Raw genomic sequence first — 21,207 nt, 5'->3', positions numbered from 1 at the left:
CAACCTCAAAGAGAAAATGAAACTCCAGGTCATTGAATGTTACTATATTTGGGCTCCATATTTTAAAATACTCTTCCTACATGGCGAAAGTATTGACCATTGCCTCTGTGAGTGTGACATGAAAGTGAAACCTGGCTTTGGTAGTAGCATAAGTAAGGTTGAATGCTGTCTAGGAAGCCTAAGAGTGAGCTTTGTAATAGGATTTTAGGTATTAGCCACTTGGGAATGATAGCTCTGTGAAAAAGGACATGTATCTAGATTACAGAATGACTGTCCAGAGTTGTCCCCTCTCCCCACCACTGGGGTGCTCTTGAGTCTGCTCACCATTTCTGATTGCTGAAGAATCTTCTTCTCGGCAGTACTGAGTCTTCTTGTAGATGAACCCCGTTGCAATGGATAATATTGTGTTTTTTCTCTGAGAATCTGGTTCTCATCCTCAGGCTCATAGGATCTATCCTCCTGCTCGTCAATAAAGGACAAAGCCCCAGATATCAGGAATTTCCTGCCACCTGAAATTCTCACTCCCAGCTTATGAGACTTAGTCTCACACTACATCCTATGATGCCTTGGCCTATTCTCAGCTATGTCTTTGACCTCTTCTATACACTCTTGCTAAGAAAATGGAAGTGAATTTTTTTTTTTAAAGTGAGGCAATTGGGGGTAAGTGACTTGCCCAGGGTCACACAGCTAGTAAGTGTTAAGTGTCTGAGGCTGGATTTGAACTCAGGTACTCCTGACTCCAGGGCCGGTGCTCTATCCACTGCGCCACCTAGCTGCCCCCGATGGAAGTGAATTTGGTTGGAAAACTGACTGTCTTAATTTTCTTTTTTTCTAATTCACTCAGAGAGGAGGAGTAAGAGTAGGTAGCCTCCTGCCCTCCACTCCTACCCCCATTTCTCCTTTCGTTTTCAACTTTAAAACAACCAACCAACCAACCAAGTAGCCAACCTTAAATAAGAAGTGGGCAAAGGTGGTACAAAGGTCCAGGTGGTAGGACATTTCTGTTTTCAGGCTTTGTATTTTAAAATGTTCATCCTACATGGTGAAAGTATTGACCTCTTTCCTTGGTGAGTGTGGCATGAAAATGAAACCTGGCTTTGATAGAAGGATGTATAGGACTGAATGCTGACCAGCAAGCTAGGAGTGAGCTTGGTCAGAGGATTTTAGGTGTTAGCCACTTACTGGGGAATGATAGCTCTGTAACAAAGGATGGGTGCTTAGATTACAGAATGACTACTCAGAGCTGTCTCCTTTCCATACTATTTTGGTGTCCTTGGGTCTGCTCACCTTTTCTGCCTGTTGAAATATCTTCTTCTCAGTATAACTGCGTCTTCTTGTAGATGAGTCCTGTTGTAATGGATAATATTGTACCTTATCCCTGAGACTATGGTTGTCATCCTCAGACTTATAGGATCTCTCTCTCTTTCTCTCTCTGTCTCTCTGTCTCTCTCTCTCCTTACAGGATCTATCCTCCTACTTGTGATGGAAGAACACATCCCAAGCATCAGGAATTACCTACCACTTAAAATTCTCATCCCCAACACTGTGAGCCATATTCTCACAGTTTATCCTGTGATGTCTTGGTCTATTCTCATCTGTCTCTTTGACCTTTTCTACAAACCTTTTTTTTTGGGGGGGCGGGCAGGGCAACGAGGGTTAAGTGACTTGCCCAGCATCACACAGCTAGTAAGTGTCAAGTGTCTGAGGCTGAATTTGAACTCAGGTCCTCCTGAATTTAGGGCCAGTGCTCTATCCACTCCACCACCTAGCTGCCCCATTTTACAAACTTTTGCAAAGAAAATGGAAGTGAGTTTGGTTGGAAAACTGATTGTCTTGACTTTCTTTTCTTCTGAGTTCCTCAGAAAGGTGGGGGTGAGAATAGGTAGCCTCTGGCTTTCTATTCCCACCCTTTTCTCCTTTCGTTTTCAGCTCTAAAACAACTAAGCAGCTAAACAGCTAGCCAACCTCAAATAGGAAGTCAGGAAAAGTGGCGCAAAGGTGGTGGGACATTCCTACTTTCAGGCTCTGTGTTTTAAAACACTGTCCCTATCTGGTAGAAGTAATGACTTCACATCAGTGAACATGACAAGGAAGTGAAATCTGGCCTTGGTAGGAGGATAAGTAAGGTTGGACGCTGGCCAAGAAGCAAAGGTGGGAACTTGGTCATTGGACTTCCGGGGTTAGCCACTTCCTGGGGAATGATAGCTCTGTGACAAAGGGTAAGTGTCTAGTTTACAGAATGACTGTCCAGAGCTGTCCCCTTTCCTTTCCATTGTGATGCTCTTGGGTCTGCTCACCTTTTCTGCCTGCTGAAACATCTTCTTTTCTACAGAACTGGGCCTTCTTGTAGCTGAGTCCCGTTGCAATGGATAATATTGCACCTTATCCCTGAGAATCTGATTCTCATCCTCAGGCTCATATAATCTGCCCCTGTCCTACTCGTCAATGAAGAAAAAAGATCCAGTCATTGGTGGTTACCTGCCACTTTCTATGCTCACCTCCAGCACCCTGAGTCACAGTCCCACACTTTATTCTGTGATGTCTTGGCTTATTCTCATTAATGTTTTTTACCTCTTCTATAAATTCTTTCAAAGCAAATTGGAGTGAATCTGGTTGGGAAACTGTCTTGACTTCCTTTTTTCTAATTTCCTCACTCACAGAGCAGGAGAGTAGCTAGCCAGTCTCTTGTCCTTTACTCCCACCCATTTCTCCTTTAGGGTTTTCAAATCTAAAACAACCAAGCAACCAACCAACCAGTTAGCCAACCTCCAAATGGAAGTGGGAAAAAGAGATGCACAGGTCCAAGTGATGTGGGAGTCCTCTTAAATAAAGATTTTAAACAAAATTCCTTATATGGAAAAGGAAGTGACCTTTTCCCTTAGTGAGTGTGGCATGAAAGTGAAACCAGGCTTTGGTAAGGAGTGGCTAGGATGTTGTCCAGGAAGCCTAGGAGTGGCTTGGTCATAGGATTTTATGTTAGCCATTTATTGGGGAATGGTAGCTCTATGACAAAAAGCAGGTGTTCGGATTGCAGAATGATTGTCTAAAGCTGTACCCATTTCCCACCATTGTGGGCTTCACCTTTTCTGATTGTGGTTGGATCTTCTCAGTAAAACTGAGTTTTCTTGTTGGTGAGTCCCAAGGCAATAGATAATTCTGCATCTCTTCAGTGAGACTCTGGTTGTCATCCTGGGACTCATACGGTCTTTCCTTCTGCTATTCATCATTGAAGAACAAAGCCCAAACATCAGGAATCACCTGCCACCTAAAAAGCTCACCCCCAACACCCTAAGCCACAGTCCCACATTTCTTCCTATGATGTCTTGGACTATTCTCATTAATCACTTCAACCTCTTCTACAAACTCTTGCAAAGATAACTGGAGTTAGTTCAGTTGTAAAACTGATGGTCTTTTTTTCTAACTTCCTTACAGAGGAGGAGTTAGAGTAGGTAGTTTCCTGCTCTCCACTCCCACCCATTTCTCCTTTGGTTTTCAACACTAAAACAACCAAGAAATTAACCAGGTAGCCAACCTCAAATAGGAACGGTGAAAAGATGGTGCAAAGCTTTAGGTGGTTTGATGCTCCTGTTTTAAAACACTCTTCTTACATGGTGAAAATATTAACCTTTTTCTGCCTCAGTGAATAAGACATGCATATGAAACCTGGCTTTGGTAGGAGGCTAAGTAAGGTTGGATGCTGGCCGTCAAGCCCAGGAGTGAGCTTCATCATAGTGTATGAAATTTTAATCACTTACTGGGGAGTGATATCTCTGTGACAAAGGATAGGTGGCTAGATTACAGAGCGATTGTCCAGTGCTATCCCTCTTCCCCACCATCATGGGTCATCTAGCATCTGCTTGCCTTTTCAGCCTGCTGTTGGATCTTCTTCTCAGGAACACTGAATCTTCTTATAGATGAGTCCCGTTGCAATGGATAATGTTCCAATCTCTGGTTGTCATCCTCAGGCTCATACCATCTGTCCTCCTATTTGCCATTAAAGAACAAAGCCCCAGATGTCAGGAATTATAAGCCTTCTAAAATGCTCACACCTAAGACCAGAACCACAGTCCCACAATTCATCCTGAGATGTCTTGGCCTATTTTATCAATCTCTTTTACTTCTTTTACAAGTGCTTTTTTTTTTTTTTTTGGCGGGGCAGTGATGGTTAAGTGACTTGCCCAGGGTCACACAACTAGTAAGTGTCAAGTGTCTGAGGCCAGATTTGAACTCAGGTCCTCCTGAATCCAGGGCCAGTGCTTTATTCACTGCACCACCTACCTGCCCCTACAAACTCTTTCAAAGAAAATAGGAATGAATTTGGCTAGAAAACTCACCACCCCCTCCATCCCTCCTTTCTTTTTTTAAACTTGTTCTCTTACCGAGTAGTAGTGAGCATAGATAGACTCCTTCCCTCCACTCCCACCCATTCCTCCTTTTGTTTTCAGTTCTAAAAAAGCCAAGCAACCAACCAGTTAGCTAACCTCAAATAGGAGGTTGGAAAAGATGGTGTCAATGTAAAGATGGTGTCAATGTCCAGGTAGTTTTAGGATTCTATTAAATCTGTATTCTAAACAACATACTCTATATGGAGAAAGTAGTTACCTTTGCTTCAGTAAGTGTAACATGAAAGTGAAAACTGTCTTTGATAGGAGGGAAGGTAAGGCTGGAATCTGACCAGGAAACCTATGACTGAGCTTATTCATAGTATTTTAGGTGTTAGTTACTTAGTGGGGAGTGATACCTCTGAGAAATGATGGGTGTCTAGATTACAGAGTGAGTGTCTAGAGCATTTCCTTTTCCTTGCCACTGAGGTGCTCTAGACTCTGCTCACCTTTTCTGCATGTGGTTGGATTTTCTTCTCAGCAGCAGCAGTTAGCTTTCTTGGAGGTGGCTCTCCTTGCAATGTATAATACGACCTCTTTTCTTGGAGAATCTGATTTTCACCCTCTGGCTCATAAGATCTGTCCTCCTACTCATCATTAAAGAACAAAGCCCCAGATGCCAGCAATTACATGCCACATAAAATGCTTATCATACCTACTGCACTGAACCACAGTCCAACACTTCATCAGTGATGTCTTAGTCTATTCTCATCAATTTCTTTGACTTCTTCTAAAAACTTTTGCAAAGAAAATGGGAATGAGTTTGGTTAAGAAACTCTCTTGATTTTTTTCTCCTCAGTTTCTCTTTCACATAATAGGAACAAAGGTCAGTAGTCTCCTATCTTCTTCTAACACCCATTTATCCTTTGGTTTTTGGCTCTAAACCAACCAACCAACCAACCAACCAACCAGCCAACCAGTTAGCCAACCTTAAATAGGAGGCAGAAAAAGGTGGTTTAGGGCTCCTATTAAATCAGTATTTTAAAAAGTGCTCCCTACATGGAGAAAGAAATGACATATGCCTTGGTGAATGTGACATGAAAGTGAATCCAGGCTTTGGTGCTAGGATAGGAAGTGTTGATCTAGGAATTAGCTTGGTCATGGGATTTTAGCTATTAATTGCTTACTGTCGAGTGATTCTTCTGTGACAAAGAATAGATGGCTTGATTACTGAGGGAATGTCCAGAGCCCAGCCTTATGGGTTCTCTAGTGTCTGCTCACCTTTTCTGCCTGCTGTTGCATTTTCTTCTCAGCAGCACTGAGTCTTCTTGTAGGTGAATCCTGTTGCAATGGGTAAGATATCATTTCCCCCCGGAGATTCTGGTTCTCATACTCCATCTCAAACCACTTGTCCTTGTCCTATTCTTCATTGAAAATCAGAACCCCAGATATCAAGTATTACCTGTCACCTAAAATGCTATCCTTATTGGCCTGAGTCGTAGTCTCCTGTTCATTGTTTATCCTTTGGTGTCTTAGCCTGTTCTCATCAATTACTTTGACCTCTTCTACAAATTCTTGGAAAGCAAAATCAGAGTGATTTTGGTGGGAAAACTGATTATCTTAAACTTTTTTCTCTCTTCCTCACTCAACTAGTAGAAACAAATGGAAGGTATCCTTTGTTCCTTCACTCCAACCCATTTCTCCTTTGGTTTCCAGCTCTAAAGCCACTAACCAACCAACCAGGTAGCAAACCTAAAATAATAGGTGGGAAAAGATGGTACCAGTCCAGGGGGCTCCTAGAAAATCTATATTTTTATTTATTTATTTAAAAAAATCTATATTTTAAAAAGTGCTCACTATGTGGAGAAAGATATGTCCTTTGCCTCAGTGAGTATTACATGAAAATAGATTATGGCTTCCTTAGGGGGATAGGTAGGGTTCACCTGGAAGCCTGGGAGTGAGCTTGGTCATAAGATTTAAGCATTAGTTATTTACTCGGGAGTGGTAACTGTGTGACAAAGGATAGAGGGACAGATTACAGAATGACTGTTTAGAGCTGTCCCCTTTATCACCATTGTAGTTCTCTTGGGTACCCTCACCTTTTCTGCCTGCTCTTGGATCTTCTTCTCAGCAGCACTGAGCTTTCTTGTTGCTGACTCAAGTTGTGATGAATAATACTGCATCTTATCCCAGAGGCTCTGATTCTCATTCTCAAGCTCATTCCATCTGTCCTTCTGCTACTCCTCAATGAAGAAACAAGTGCTGGACATCAGGAATTCTATGCCACCTAAATTACTCACACCTATTGCTCTGAGCCACATCCCCACACTTTATCCTGTCAGGTTCTCATCAAACTCTGACCTCTTCTACAAACTCTTGCAAAGAAAATTGGAGAGAGTTTGGTTAGAAAACTGAGTGTCTCGTTCTTTTATTCTCACTTGCTCATTCACATAATAGAAACAATGGTTGGTAGTCTCCTGTCCCCTTCACTCTTACCCATTTCTCCTTTGGTTTCCTGCGCTAAAGCATCCAGTCAACCATCCAACCCAGCTAGCCAACCTCAAAGAGGAGGTTGGTAAAGGTGCTATCAGGATCTAGGTGGTTTGGGGCTTTTATTCAATCTCTATTTTTAAAACTGCTCCCTACATGGAGGAAGTGATCTTTGCTTCATTGAGTATGACATGAAAGTGAAAGCTGACTTTGTTAGGAGGATAGAGATGGTTGGATGCTGACCACCAAGCCTAGGAGTGAGCTTCACTACAGGATTTTAGCCGCTATTTTTAATAGAATTTTATTTTCCAAAATATATGTAAAAACAAATTTTAAACATCAATTTTTTAAAACCTTGTGTTCCAACTTCTCTTCCTCCCTCCATTCCCACCCCCCACCCACAAGAACTCAAGCAATTCAAAGTAAGTTATACATGAGTAGTTTCAGCCATTATTTATTGGGGAATGACACCTCTGTGACATTACATTACAGAGTTATTTCAAAGCTGTCCCCCTTCCCCACCAGTGTGGTGCTCTTAGGCCTCCTCACCTTTTCTGCCTGCTCTTGGATTTTCTTCTCAGCAGCACTGAGCTTTCTTGTAGCTGCCTCAAGTTGTGATGAATAATATTGCATCTTATCCCGGAGACTCTGGTTCTCGTCCTCGAGCTGATTCAATCTGCCCTTCTCCTACTCATCATTGAAGAACAAAGCCCCAGACATCAGAAATGACCTGACACCTAAAATGCCTATCTCCCTGAGCCACTCTCCCACACTTCATCCCGGGACTTCGTGGTCTGAGCTCATCAATCACTTTGATGTCTTTTACAAATTCTTGCAAAGAAAACTGGACTGGGTTTGCTTAGAAAGCTGACTTTCTTGATTTTCTTTTTCCTTTCTTCCTCACATAGTAGCAAGAGGTCAGGTAGCCTCTTTCTCTCCACACCACCCATTTCTCCTTTGGTTTCTAGTTCTAAAATAACCAGCCAGACAACTGGGTAGGTAACCTAAAACAGGAGGTGGGAAAATGGGGTGCTGAGGTACAGGATTTTTTGGCTTCCATTAAAAAAATGTTTTTTCAAGTGCTCTCTGCTTGGAGAAAGAAGTGACCTTTGCCTCAGTGACTATGATGCTAAAGTGAAATCTGGTTTTGGTAGGAGGACTGGCAGGTTTGCATGTTGACCAGGAAGTGGAGGAGTGAGCTTGGTCACAGGATTTTTTTTTTTTGGGGGGGGGGGCGAGTTTTGCAGGGCTATGGGGGGTTAAGTGACTTGCCCAGGGTCACACAGCCAGTAAGTGTCAAGTGTCTGAGGTCAGATTTGAACTCAGGTACTCCTGAATCCAGGGCCGGTGCTTTTATCCACTGCGCCACCTAGCTGCCCCGGTCACAGGATTTTAATCCTTAGTTACATACTGGGGAGTGATAGCCTTGTGAGAAGGGAGTGGTGACTAGATTACAGAAAGATTGTCTAGAGCGGTCTGTCTTCATCTCCACTGTGGTCCTCTTAGATCTGCTCACCTGTTCTGCCTCCTGCTGGATCTTCTCAGCACTACTGATCTTGATTGTGGCTGAGTTCAGTTGCAATGTGTAATATTCCATCTTCTCCCGGAGACTCTGGTTCTCGTTCTTGAGCTCATTGTATCTGTCCTTCTCCTATGTCTCATAGAAGAATAACTTCCCAGACATTTGGAATTACCTTCCACCTAAAATGCTCACACCCATTCCTCTGAGCCACTATCCTGTGAGGTCTTGGCCTATTCTCATTAATCTCTGACTTCCATAATTTCTTGGAATGAAAAATTCAAATGAATTAGATTGGAAATCTGTGTTGACTTTCTTTTTTCTCACTTCCTTACTCACATAGTAGGAACAAGGGCATATAACCAGTCCCCCTGCCCTTCACAGCCATCCATTTCTATTTGGTTTCCTACTCTAAAATGACAAAGGAATCAATCAACCAAGTGGTTAGAAATAGAAATCGGGCAAAGGGTGGTGCAAGATCAAGGTGGTTTGGTGCTCCCATAAAACTCCAAAGGTAACCTATATTATTAAAAGTGCTCCTTAAATGGACAAAGAAGGGACCTTTCGAAACTTCAATGAGTTTGAAACCATAGTGAAAGCTAGCTTGGATAGGAGGATATGTAGGGTGGCCTGCTGACCAGCAAGTCTAAGAGTGAGCTTAGTCAAAGGATTTTCGGTCTAGTTATTTACTAGGGAGTGATATCTTGGTGACAAAGGATGGGAAGATAGATTACCGAGTGTTTGTTCAGAGTTGTGCCCTTCCCCAGCATTGTGGTGCTATTAGCTATGCTCACCTTTTCTGCCTGCTCTTGGATTTTCTTCTCAGCAGCACTGAGCTTTCTCGTAGCTGCCTCAAGTTGTGATGAATAATGTTGCATCTTATCCCGGAGACTCTGGTTCTCACCCTCGAGCTGATTCAATCTGTCATTCTTCTACTCCTCATTGAAAAATAAAGTCCCAGACATCAGGAATTACTTGCTCCTCAGAGTGGTCAAAACTATTGCCCTGAGTCACACTCTCACATTTCATCTTGTGATATTTTGGCCTGTTCTCATTAATCTCTTTGGTGTCTTCTACAAACTCTTTCAAAGAAAACTGAAATCAGTTTGGTTGGAAAGCTGATTTGACAGTTCTCCCCCCCCCCCCCCCCCGTAGAAATGAGTGTAAACAGCCTCCTGCTTTCTAATTGCACCCATTCCTCCTTTGGTTTCTAACTATGAACCAACAACCCAGTTGGCCAGTCTCAAAGAGGCAGTGGGAAAAAGTGGTGCAAAAGTCCAGCTGGGTCGGGGCTCCTATTAAATCTAAATGGTTAAAGACACTCCCCTCATGGAGAAAGAAGTGACCTTTGCCTCAGAGAGTGTGACAGGAAAGTGAAACCTGACTCTGGTAGGATAGTGAAGGTGGGATATGGACCAACAAGCCCAGGAGCTAGCTTGCTCATCAGTTTTTAGGTATTAGTTGCTGACCGGGGAGTGGTATCTCTTTGACAAAGGATGGATAATAAAATTATAGAATGACCGTCCAGAGCTGTTCCTTCCTCACAATAGTGATGCGCTTTTGTCTGCTCACCTCTTCTACCTGCTGCTGGATCGTCTCAACAACATTGATCTTGTTTGCAGCTGAATCAAGTTGCAAGCAGTAATATTGCATCTTATCCCGGAGACTCTGATTCTCACTCTCGAGCTCATTCAGTCTGTCTATTTTCTACTTGTCATCAAAGAATAAAGACCAAGACATCAGGAATTACCTACCACCTAAAATGCTCGCACTTATTGCCCTGAGCCACTGTCCTACACTTTATCCTGGGACCTCTTGGTTCTCATCAATGTATTGACCTCTCCTGCAGACTCTTGCAAAGAAAACTAGAGTGCTTTTGGTTGGAAAATTGACTCTTTTGACTTTCTTTTTTTCTTATTTTCTCACTCATAGAGTAGGAATGTGAGTATTTAGCCTCCTGCCCTCCACTCCCACATATTTCTCTTTTGGTTGCCAGTTCTAAAACAGCCAATCAAACAACTAGTTAACCAGTCTCCAATAGGTATAGGGAAGGTGGTGCCAAGGTTCAGTTGGTTTGGGTCTCATATTAAATCTATATTTTTGGAGGCCTTCTGTACATGGAGAAATAAGTGACCTTTGGCTCAGTGAGTATGACATAAAAGTAAAACATGGGGGCAGCTAGGTGGTGCAGTGGATAGAGCACTGGCCCTGGATTCAGGAGTACCTGAGTTCAAATCCTGCCTCAGACACTTAACACTTACTAGCTGTGTGACCCTGGGCAAGTCACTTAACCCCAATTGCCTCACTAAAAAAAAAAAAAACGTAAAACATGGCTTTAGTACGAGGACAAATTGGATTGCATGCTGACCAGCAAGCCTAGGAGGGAGCTTCCTTATAGGATTTTGGGTGTCAATTAATAACTGGGGAGTGATATCTCAGTGACAAAGTGGCTGGATTATGGAGTAACTGTCTAAAGCTGTTCCCTTCCCCCCATTGTGGTGCTCTTGGGTCTGCTCACATTTTCTGCTTGTTCTCTCATATCCTTTTCGGCAGCACTGAGCTTGATTGTAGCTGAGTTCAGTTGAAATGAATAACATTGCATCTTATCCCGGAGACTCTGATTCTCATTCTCGAGGTCCTTCAATCTGTCCTTCTCCTACTCCTCATAAAAGAACAAAGTCCCAGATATCAGGAATTATCTGCTGTTTAAAATGCTCACACTCTTGCCCTGAGCTACAGTCCCACACATCATCCTTTGACATCTTGCCTTGTTCTCATCAATCTCTTTGACCTCTTCTACTAACTCTTGTAAAGAAAATTGGAGTGAGTTTGGTTGGAAAATTGATTGTCTTGGCTTTCTTTGTTCTCACTTTCTTGCTTACAAAATAGGAACGAATGTGGGTAGCCTCCTGCCTTCCACTTCTATCCATTTCTTTTTTTTCTAGCTCTGAAACAACTAACCAACCAACCAACCAACCAATCGACCAACCAAGCACTAAGCCAATATCAAATTGGAGGTCGGAAAAGGAGGTACCAAGTTCCAGGTGGTTAGGAGCTCTAATGAAATCTCTATATTTAAAAGTGCTCACTACAGGGAGAAAGAAGTCACCTTTGCCTTAGTGAATGTGACATGTAGGAGGATAGGTAGGGTTAAATGCTGACCAGCAAGCCGAGGGATGAGCTTGGACATAGGTTTTTAGGTGTTAGTTACTTCCTGGTCAGTGACATTTCTGTGACAAAGGATGGGTGTCTAGATCATAGAATGACTGTCTATAGTTGTCCCATTTTCCCACTACTGTTGTGCTCTTTGTCCACACCTGTTCTAGCTGCTCTTGCATCTTCTTCTCAGTAGCACTGAGCTTTCTTGTAGTCGATTCGAGTTGCAACGAATAATATTGCATCTTATCCCGGAGACTCTGGTTCTCATCCTCGAGCTGATTCAATCTGCCCTTCTCCTACTCGTCATTGAAGAACAAAACCCCAGACATCGTGAACTACTTGCCACCTAAATGCTCACACATAAAATCCTGAACCACATTCCCATACTTCATCCTGTAAGGTCTTGCTGTGTTCTCATCTATCTTTTTGACCACTTCTACAAACTTTTGTAAAGAAAATTGGAGTGAATTTGGTTGGAAAACTTTCCTGACTTGTTTTTTTCTCACCTTTTCACTCACATAGTAGGAAGGAGGGTCGGTTGGTTGACTCCTACACTCCACTTAAACCAATTTCTCCTTTTGTTTCCATCACTAAAACAACCAACCAACCAACCAGTTAGCCAACCTCAAATATGAGTTGGAAAAAGTTGGTGCCAAGTCTAAGTGTTTCAGGCTCCTAACAAATCTATGTTTTAAAAAGCGCTTAATTCATGGAAAAAGAAGTAACCTTTGCCTCAGCAAGTGTGACATAAAAGTGAAACCTGGTTTTGGGAGTAGAATAGATATAGTTGGAGGTTGATCAGCATGATTAGGAGTAAGCTTGGTCATAGTATTATAGGCTTTAGTTACTTAATGGGGAGTGATATTTCTGTGAGAAAGGATGGGAGAGGGCCAGGTAAGTGGTGCAGTGGATAAAGCACCGGCCCTGGAATCAGGAGGACCCGAGTTCAAATCCAGCCTCAGACATTTGACACTAGCTCTGTGACCCTGGGCAAGTCACTTAACACTCATTGCCCAGCCCCCCCTCCAAAAAAAAAAAAAAGAAAGGATGGGAGGCTAGATTTCAGAATAACTGTCCAGAGCTCTCCCCCTTCCCCAACATGGTGGTGCTGTTAGGTCTGCTCACCTTTTCTGCCTGCTCTTGGATTTTTTCAGCACTACAGAGCTTGGTTGTAGCGGAGTCCAGTTGTAATGAATAATATTGCATCTTATCCCTGAGGCTCTGGTTCTCATCTTCAAGCTCATTCAATCTGTCCTTCTGCTACTCTTCATAGGAGAACAAAGCCCAGATATCAGAAATTGTCTGCCACCTAAAATGCTCACACCTCTTGCTCTGAGCCACAGTCCCACACTTCATCTGGAGACATCTTGGATCATTCAAATCAATTTATTTGACCTCTCCTACAAACTCTTTTCTTTTCTTTTCTTTTTTTTTTGGTGAGGCAATTGGGGTTAAGTGACTTGCCCAGGGTCACACAGCTAGTGAATTGGCAAGTGTCTGAGGTTGGACTTGAACTTAGGTCCTCCTGACTCCGGGCCGGTGCTCTATCCACTGCGCCACCTAGCTGCCCCTCCTACAAACTCTTGCAAAGAGAATTAGAGTGAGTTTGTTTGGAAAACAGACTGTCCTGACTTGCTAACTCACATTGTAGGAGCAAGGGTAGGTATTCCCTTGTCCTTGTCTCCCACCCATTTCTACTTTGTTTTCCAACTCTAAACAACTGGTCAACCAGGCAGTCAGCCAACTCAAAGAGGAGGAGGGACAAGGTGGAGCCAAATTCCAGGTGTTAGTGGCTACTATTAAGTATCATTAAAAGTTCTCCCTACATGGAGAAAGAATTGATGTTTGCCTCAGCGACAATGACATGAAAGAGAAGCCTTGCTTCCGTAGGAGAATAAGTAAGATTGGATGCTGATAAGCAAGCCTGAGATTGCCCTTGGTCATAAAAGTTTAGATGTTAGTAACTTACTGGGGACTGATATCTCTGTGGCAAATTGGGTGGCTAGATTTCAGAATGACTGACTATCTGGCGCTGTCCCTGTTCTCCATCAAGGTGGTATTCTTGGGTCTCCTCACCTTTTCTATCTGCTGTTGGATCTTCTTCTCAGAAGCACTGAGCTTCCTTTTAGACGAATCCTGTTGCAACGGATAAGATTTTATTTTATTCTGGAGTCTACTATTCTCATCCTTAGGATCATTCAATCTATCCTCCTCTTCCTCATCATAGACATCAGGAATTACCTGCCACCTGATGTTCATACCTATTGACCTGAGCCACAGTCCCACATTTCATTTCCTGATGTCTTGGCTTGTTCTCGTCAATCTCTTTGATGCCTTTTACAACTTTTGCATAGAAAATTGGAGTAATTTTATTTGTAAAACTGTCTTGACTTCTCCCCCCTCTTACTCTCATAGTAGAAATGAGGGTAGCTGTCTTCCTGCTTCTACTCCCATCCATTTCCTTGTGGTTTGCATCTTACAATCCCCTAATCAACCAACTAGTTGGCCCACCTTAAAGCAGAGGTGAGAAAAGCTGGTGCAAAGGTCTAGGTGGTTTGGGGCTCCTAATCAATCAATCTATATTTTAAAAAGTGTTTATTATGTGGAGAAAGATGTGACCTTTCCTTCAGTGAGTGTGAGATGAATGTGTTACCTGGCTTGGGTAGGAGGATTTGGAAGTGTGGATGCTGACCAGCAAGCTTCGGATTGAGCTTGCTCATAGGATTTTAGGTGTTAGTTACTTACTGGGGAGTGCTATCTCCTTGACCAAGGATGGGTGGCTAGATTATACACTGTCTAGAGCAGTCCTCCATTTCTACCTATTGGTGCTTGTGGGTCTCCTCACCTTTTCTGCCTGCTGTTGGATCTTCTTCTCAGCCGAACTAAGCTTCCTTTTAGGTGAACCCTGTAGCAATAGATAAGATTTGATCTTATACTGGTGACTCTGATTCTTACCCTCAGGCTCATTCAATCTGTCCTTCTATTCCCTCATTGAAGAACAAAGCCACTGGCATCAGGAATTACCTGTCACCTAAATGTCCACACCTATCACCCTGAACTGTAGTCCAACACTTCATTCTGAGATGTCTTGGCCTTTCTCATAAATCTTTTTGGCTTCTTCTACAAACTTTTGCATAAAAAATGGGAGCGAATTGGTTGGAAAACTGTCTTGATTCTTTTCTTACTAACTCTCATAGTAGAAATGAGAGTAGATAGCCTTCATTTTCTACTCTCAGTCCTTTTTATTTTGTTTTTCAGCTTTTATCAAACCAATCATGCAAACAGTTAGCTTACCTCAAAGAAGAGGTGGGAAAAGATGGTGCCAAGATCCAGGTATTTTGGGGCTCCCAATTAATCTATAGTTTTAGAAGTGTTGTGGAGAAAGACATGACCTTTGCTTGGGTGATTGTGAGATGAATGTGTAACCTGGTTTTGGTAGGAAGACATGGAAGGGTGGGTGCTCACCAGCAAGCCTAGGAATGAGCTTGGCCATAGGATTTTAGGCATGAATTACTTACTGGGGGAATATAAGAAATGAATATTTTTCTCTTATATTTAGCAACTAGTTATTATGATAGGATCAAGGTTTTTCCCCTTTTATACTTCCTTATCCAGAAATCAACCAGTGTAGGAAATCTCTCTTAGAGATTTACCCAGGCCAACATCTAATCAGACCATAAAAGAAATTCTAAGTTTGGCTAATGGGTATATTCCTGCTGATTGTGTTTGCTCAGACAGGTCTGGGAAAATGTGGACCCTCTCTTTTGTCTTAACAAGTGATATGGAAATTGATGTGTCTTTAATCAAAATTTGGGTGAAACAAGTCATATACCCCAAGATAGCCTACCTTCCATTCTGTTAACTGATCAGAGTCCATTAGGTATCCCTTGGGAACACCTACTCTTTGAAGGCATATAAACTGTGAACCTACTGCCATTATGGGTCTTTGGTTTAAGAGGAATGGCCAAATGACCATCCTTTTATTAATAACATTATTATTAATAATAACTTTATTAATAAAATTATTAAATTACTCAGGAACTATGTCTCCTGAACCTTTTTAAACATCATAGGACTGATACATCTGTGACGAAGGATGGGTGTCTAGATTACAGAATGACGGTCCAGAGCTAACCCCCTTCTCCACCAATGTGGTGCTCTTAGGTCTGCTCACCTTTTCAGCCTGCTGTTTGATCTTCTTCTCAGTAGAACTGCGCCTTTTAGGTGAGTCTTCTCTTGATGAATGAGATTCAATCTTATCCTGGAGACCCTGGTTTTCATCCTCAGGCTCATTCACTTTTTCCTTCTCCTACTTGCCATTGAAGAAGAAAGCCAAGAAACTAGGTATTACCTGCCATCTAAAATGCTAGCACCTATCACTCTGAGCCACAGTTCTACACTTCATGCTATGACATTTTGTCTTGTTCTCATCAATACTTTTAACCACTTTTAGAAACTCTTGCAAAGAAAATTGGAGTGAGTTTGGTTGGAAAGCTGACTCTCTTGATTTTCTTTTGTTTCACTCATGTGGTAAAAACATAGGTGGTTAGTACCCTGCCCTCCACTCCAAACCATTTTTTAACCAACAAACCAACCAACCAACCAGTTAGCTAACCCCTGTTGTTTGTTCTTCATTCTCCCACTCCTGCAAAGGTCCAGGAGTTTTAGAGCTCCTATTACATCTGTATTATTAAAAGAAAGAGGAGATTGGTACCTCAGAGCCACGTGCTTTGTTCCATACCTATCTCCCCATGAGAAGTCCAAGGATTTCTCTTGGTTTCCCTTCCCTTCCCTTGCCCCTAAATAAACCACCATCTTATTCTAAAAAAAAAAGAGGGACAGCTAGATGGCGCAGTGGATAGAGCACTGGCCCTGGAGTCAGGAGGACCTGAGTTCAAATTCGGCCTCAGACACTTAATACTTACTAACTATGTGACCCTGGGTAAGTCACTGAACCCCAATTGCCTCACCAAAAAGAAAGAAAGAAAGAAAGAAGTGATGTTTGTCTTTGTGAGTGTACATGAAAGTAAAAACTAGCTTTGGTAGGAGAATATTGTTCTCATTAATACTTTTGACCTTTTCTAGAAACTCTTGCAAAGAAAATTGGAATGAGTTTGGTTGGAAACCTGCCTCTCTTGGCTTTCTTTTGTCTCATTCACATGGTAAAAATGTGGGTAGTTAGCATCCTGGCCTCTACTCCAGCCCATTTCTATTTTGGTTTCCAGGTATAAAACAATCAACCAAGCAACTAGTAAGCCATCCTATAAGAGCAGATTGGAAATGGTCTTGCAAATGTCCAGGAGCTTTGGCACTCCTATTTCATCTGTATTATTAAAAATGCCCCCAACATGGAGAAAGAGGAAGATGGAACCAAGATGGTGGAGAAAAGCCTGGAAGTTGCCTGAGCTCTCCCCAGTTTCCCTTGGAAACAGCATTAAATCAAACCTCTAAACAGATTCTGAAGTGACAACCTATAAAAAGATGGAATGAAACAATTTTCCAACTTAAGATAACTTAGAAGGACTTTAGGAAAGGTCTGTCTCACTTGGATAAAAGAACAACACAGCCCAGCACAGACAGTGTCTGGGAAAGCCAGTGGGAGGTGCCTAGCCATAACACAGATCAGCAGTTGAGGTTCCTTGGTCCTGGATCAGCAAGCTGGTGGCAGAGCAGGCCACCTGTGAGGACTCCAGTCCTAGAGCAGAAGGCAAACTGACAGACCTGGAAACCTTGGCACAATAGGTGTGACTAGGCTGGGCCACCTCAGTACAGTGTGCAAGCCATGAGCCTCTTAGGCCCCAGTGCATTAAGTCAGTGACTAGGTCCCTGGCCCTTAGCACAAGAAGCTTAGGACAGTGCTCCCTGTATCCTAGGAGCAGAGCTCAACTTTAAAAGTCATGAAATAAGTTAAAAAGGAGTAAAAAGGAGAAAAGAGCCTTGACCATAGAAAGCTACTGTGACAAGAGGGAAGAGCAAAACACAAATTCAGAAGAGGACAACAGCGTCAGAATGCCTACATGTGAAATCTCAAAGGGGAAGGGGAATTGGTCTCTAGACCAAAAAGCCTTGGAAGAGCTCAAAAAGGATTTAAAAAATCAAATAAGAGAGGTAGAAGACAAATTGGTAAAAGAAATGAGAGTTATGCAAGAGAGAGTGACCAGCTTCGAAAAGGAAGGACAGGAGGGCCAGAGCTAAGATGGCAGAGGAAAGGCAGTGATTTGTATGAGTTCTCCCCAAGACCCCTCCAAATACCTTCAAATAATGCTATAAGACAATTCCTGTAGCAGCAGAACCCATAAAAGGACAGGGTGAAATAATTTTACAGCCAAAGACAACTTGGAAGATCATACCTATTGGACTGGATAATAGGACAGCAGAGGAAAATGACAAATGTTGTAGGGAACATGGGAAAAATAAGACATTAATGCACTCTTGGTGAAGTTGTAAACTGATTCAAACATTTTATGAAGCAATTTGGAACTATCGCCAAAGGACTATAAAACCATGCATACTCTTTGACCTAGCAATACCATTACCAAGCTGGTATCCAAAAAGAGATAAAAAACGAAAAATTGAATTCAAAATTGAGGAGAGATGCCCATCAATAGGGGAATGGCTTTATAAATTGTGGGATGAGATTATGATGGGATGCTATTGTGCTATAAGAAATGATGGGCAGGATGCTATTAGAAAAACCTGGAAAGACTTACATGGACTGATGCAAAGTGAAATGTACTGTATACAAAATAACAACATTGTAAGATGATCTGCTGTAAATGACTTAGCTATTTTAAACAATGCAATGATCCAAAACAACTCTGAAGGACTTATGAAAAATGGAATCTATTTACAGAGAAAGAACCGATGGTATCTGAATATAGATGGAAGTATTGTTGTTGTCATTAGTTCCTTTTTCTAAATTTTTTTGTCTGCTATATTTTGCATGACTGCACATGTATAACTTATATTAAATTGCTTGAGCTCTTAAGGGGAGGATAGGGAGGAAGGAAGAGAATTTGAAACACAAAGTTTTAAAAATCAATGTTACGGGGGGCGGCTAGGTGGCACAGTGGATAAAGCACCAGCCCTGGATTCAGGAGTTCCTGAGTTCAAATCTGGCCTCAGACACCTGACACTTACTGGCTGTGTGATCCTGGGCAAGTCACTTAACCCCCATTGCCCCACCAAAAAAAAAAAAAATCAATTATGGGGCAGCTAGATGGCGCAGTGGATAGAGCACCGGCCCTGGAGTCAGGAGTACTTGAGTTCAAATCCGACCTCAGACACTTAACACTTACTAGCTGTGCGACCCTGGGCAAGTCACTTAACCCCAATTGCCTCACTAGAAAAAAAATCAATGTTACAATTTGTTTTTACATGTAAGGTGGGGAGAAATTCTAAATAAATAAATAAATAGAAAATGAGGGTAGTAGGCCCTGCCTGTACTCCCAGTCTTTTCTTTTTTGGTTTGCAGCTCTCAAACAACCAATTAACCAACAAGTTAGCCAAGTTCAAAGAATAAATGAGCAAAGATGGTACCAATGTTCAGACGGTTTGGGGCTCCTAATTAATTTATAATATTAAAAGCGTTCATTATGTGGAGAAAGATATAACCTTTGCTTCAGTGAGTGTGAGATGAAGACGTTACCTGTCTTGGGTAGGAGGATTTGGAGGTGTGGATGTTGACTCCAAGCTGAGGAGTGAGCTTTGTCATAGGATTTTAGGTGTTAGTTACTTATTGGGGAGTGATTGTTCAGAGCTGTCCCTTTCTCTACCAATGTGGCGCTCTTAGGTCCTCTCACCTTTTCAGCCTGCTGTTGGATTTTCTCAGCAGAACTGTGCTTCCTTTTAGGTGAGTCCTCTCTTGAATGAGATTCAGTCTTGTCCTGGAGACTCTGGTTCTCATTCTCAGGCTCATTCAATCTGTTCTTTTCCTACTTGTCATTGAAGAAGAAAGCCAAGAAACTAGGCATTACCTGCCAGCTAAAATGCTTACAACTATCACCTGAGCCACAGTCCCACACTTCATGCTGTGACTTACCTTGTTCTCATCAATACTTTTGACTTATTCTAGAAGCTCTCGTAAAGAAAATTGGAGCTTTTTTCTATGGTTGGAAAACTGACTCTTGATTTTCTTTTGTCAGACCCACCCATCCAAATAGTAGGAAGAAGGGTAGGTAGCATCCTCCCTTCCAATCCCAACCATTTCTATTTTGGTTTATAGCTATAAAAGAACAAAGTAACCAACTAGTTTGTCTTTCAGTTCTTTTTCAGTTGTGTCTGACTGCTTCTCACTCCATTTGGGGTTTTCTTAGCAAAGATAGTGAGTGATTTGTCACTTTCTTCTCCAGCTCATTTTACAGATGAGGAAATTGAGGCAAACAGGCTTACATGACTTCCCCAGGGTCATATGCTAGTAAATGTCTGAGGCCAGATTTGAACTCAGGAAGATGAGTCTAATTCCAGTCCCAGTGCTCGAACAACTGACCAAACAGGTAGCCAACCTCAACAAAGTGTTAGGAAAAGGTGATGCTAGTTTTGGAGATCCTATTAAATATATAATGAATTAAATATATTTAATGGGCTTTCTACATGGAGAAAGAAGTGACCTTTGCTTCAGTAAACATGAAGCAAAAGTGACACCCAGTTTTGTTAAGAGTACAGGTAGGGTTGGATGCTAACATGGAAGCCTAGGAGTAAGGTTGGTCTTGGGATTTTAAACATTAGTTAGTTATTGTAGAGGGACAGATTTATTACAAGGGATGGGTGGTTAGACTACAAAATAACTGCCCAGAGCTGTTCCCCTTTCCACTGTTGTGGTGCTCTTGGTTTTGTTCACTTTTTGAACCTGCTGTCACATCTTCTCTGCAACACTGAGCTTTTTCTTAGGTGAGTCCTCTTGCAATGGATTAGATTGGATCTTATCCTGGAGAGTCTGGTTCATTCTCAGGCTCATCCAATTTGCCCTCCTACTTACCATTGAAGAATAAAGCCTCAGACATCAGGAATTACCTGCCACCTGAATGGTCACCACTAATTCCCTGAGCCACCGTTTCATACTTCATCATGTGATATCTTGGATTATTCTCATCAATCTTTCTGATCTCCTTTTTTTTTTTTTTTTGCAGGCAATGGGGGTTAAGTGACTTGCCCAGGGTCACACAGCTAGTTAAGTGTCAAGTGTCTGAGGCCGGATTTGAACTCAGGTCCTCCTGAATTCAGGGCTGGTGCTGATCTCTTTTACAAATACTTCTGAAGCAAATTGGAATGAGTTTGATTGGAAAATTGACTCCCTTAACTATTTTTTCTCAATCAGTCACTTAGTAGGAATGAGGGTAGGTTGCCTCCTCCTTTCCACTCCCACCCATTTATTGTTTGATTTTGAGTTCTAAAACCACCACCCAAAGAGGTAGCAGACCTCAAAGAGGAGGTGTGAAAAGGTGGTACCTAGGTTCAAGTGTTTGGGGGCTGCTATTAAAGGAATATTTTGAAAAGTGCTGCCTACATGGAGAAATAAGTGACTTTTGCCTCAGTGAGTGTGACATGAAAGTGAAACCTCACTTTGGTAGGAGGGTAAGTAGGGTTGCATGTCAACCAGCAAGTGCAGGAGTGAGCCTGATTATAGGATTTTAGGCATTGGTTACTTCCTAGAGAATGATGATGTTGTTCAGACTCATGTCTGACTCTGTGACCCCATTGACCATGGCACTTCAGACC

The 21,207-nt window shown here is 42.2% G+C and overlaps 1 protein-coding gene across 1 annotated transcript in view; it reads right to left on the bottom strand.

The window, feature by feature from the left end:
• Window positions 1-21,207, bottom strand: part of PMFBP1 (polyamine modulated factor 1 binding protein 1) — a 266,935-nt gene that overhangs the window by 15,273 nt on the left and 230,455 nt on the right. Inside the window, exons 37-52 of the mRNA XM_043981207.1 lie at window positions 19,293-19,424; window positions 19,139-19,195; window positions 15,665-15,799; window positions 14,336-14,395; window positions 13,567-13,626; window positions 12,616-12,750; window positions 11,649-11,786; window positions 10,850-10,987; window positions 7,362-7,499; window positions 6,422-6,559; window positions 5,604-5,741; window positions 4,832-4,969; window positions 3,862-3,984; window positions 3,067-3,216; window positions 2,298-2,435; window positions 325-459 (exon numbers count right to left, since the gene is read on the bottom strand). Coding sequence (XP_043837142.1) covers window positions 325-459; window positions 2,298-2,435; window positions 3,067-3,216; window positions 3,862-3,984; window positions 4,832-4,969; window positions 5,604-5,741; window positions 6,422-6,559; window positions 7,362-7,499; window positions 10,850-10,987; window positions 11,649-11,786; window positions 12,616-12,750; window positions 13,567-13,626; window positions 14,336-14,395; window positions 15,665-15,799; window positions 19,139-19,195; window positions 19,293-19,424 — 1,953 coding nt within the window. The remainder of the gene's footprint in view (window positions 1-324; window positions 460-2,297; window positions 2,436-3,066; window positions 3,217-3,861; window positions 3,985-4,831; window positions 4,970-5,603; window positions 5,742-6,421; window positions 6,560-7,361; window positions 7,500-10,849; window positions 10,988-11,648; window positions 11,787-12,615; window positions 12,751-13,566; window positions 13,627-14,335; window positions 14,396-15,664; window positions 15,800-19,138; window positions 19,196-19,292; window positions 19,425-21,207) is intronic.

This window comes from Dromiciops gliroides, chromosome 2 (assembly GCF_019393635.1).
Source record: "Dromiciops gliroides isolate mDroGli1 chromosome 2, mDroGli1.pri, whole genome shotgun sequence".
In the NCBI taxonomy this organism is placed as follows: Eukaryota; Metazoa; Chordata; class Mammalia; order Microbiotheria; family Microbiotheriidae; genus Dromiciops; species Dromiciops gliroides.
This window is presented reverse-complemented; position numbering and strand designations above follow the sequence as displayed.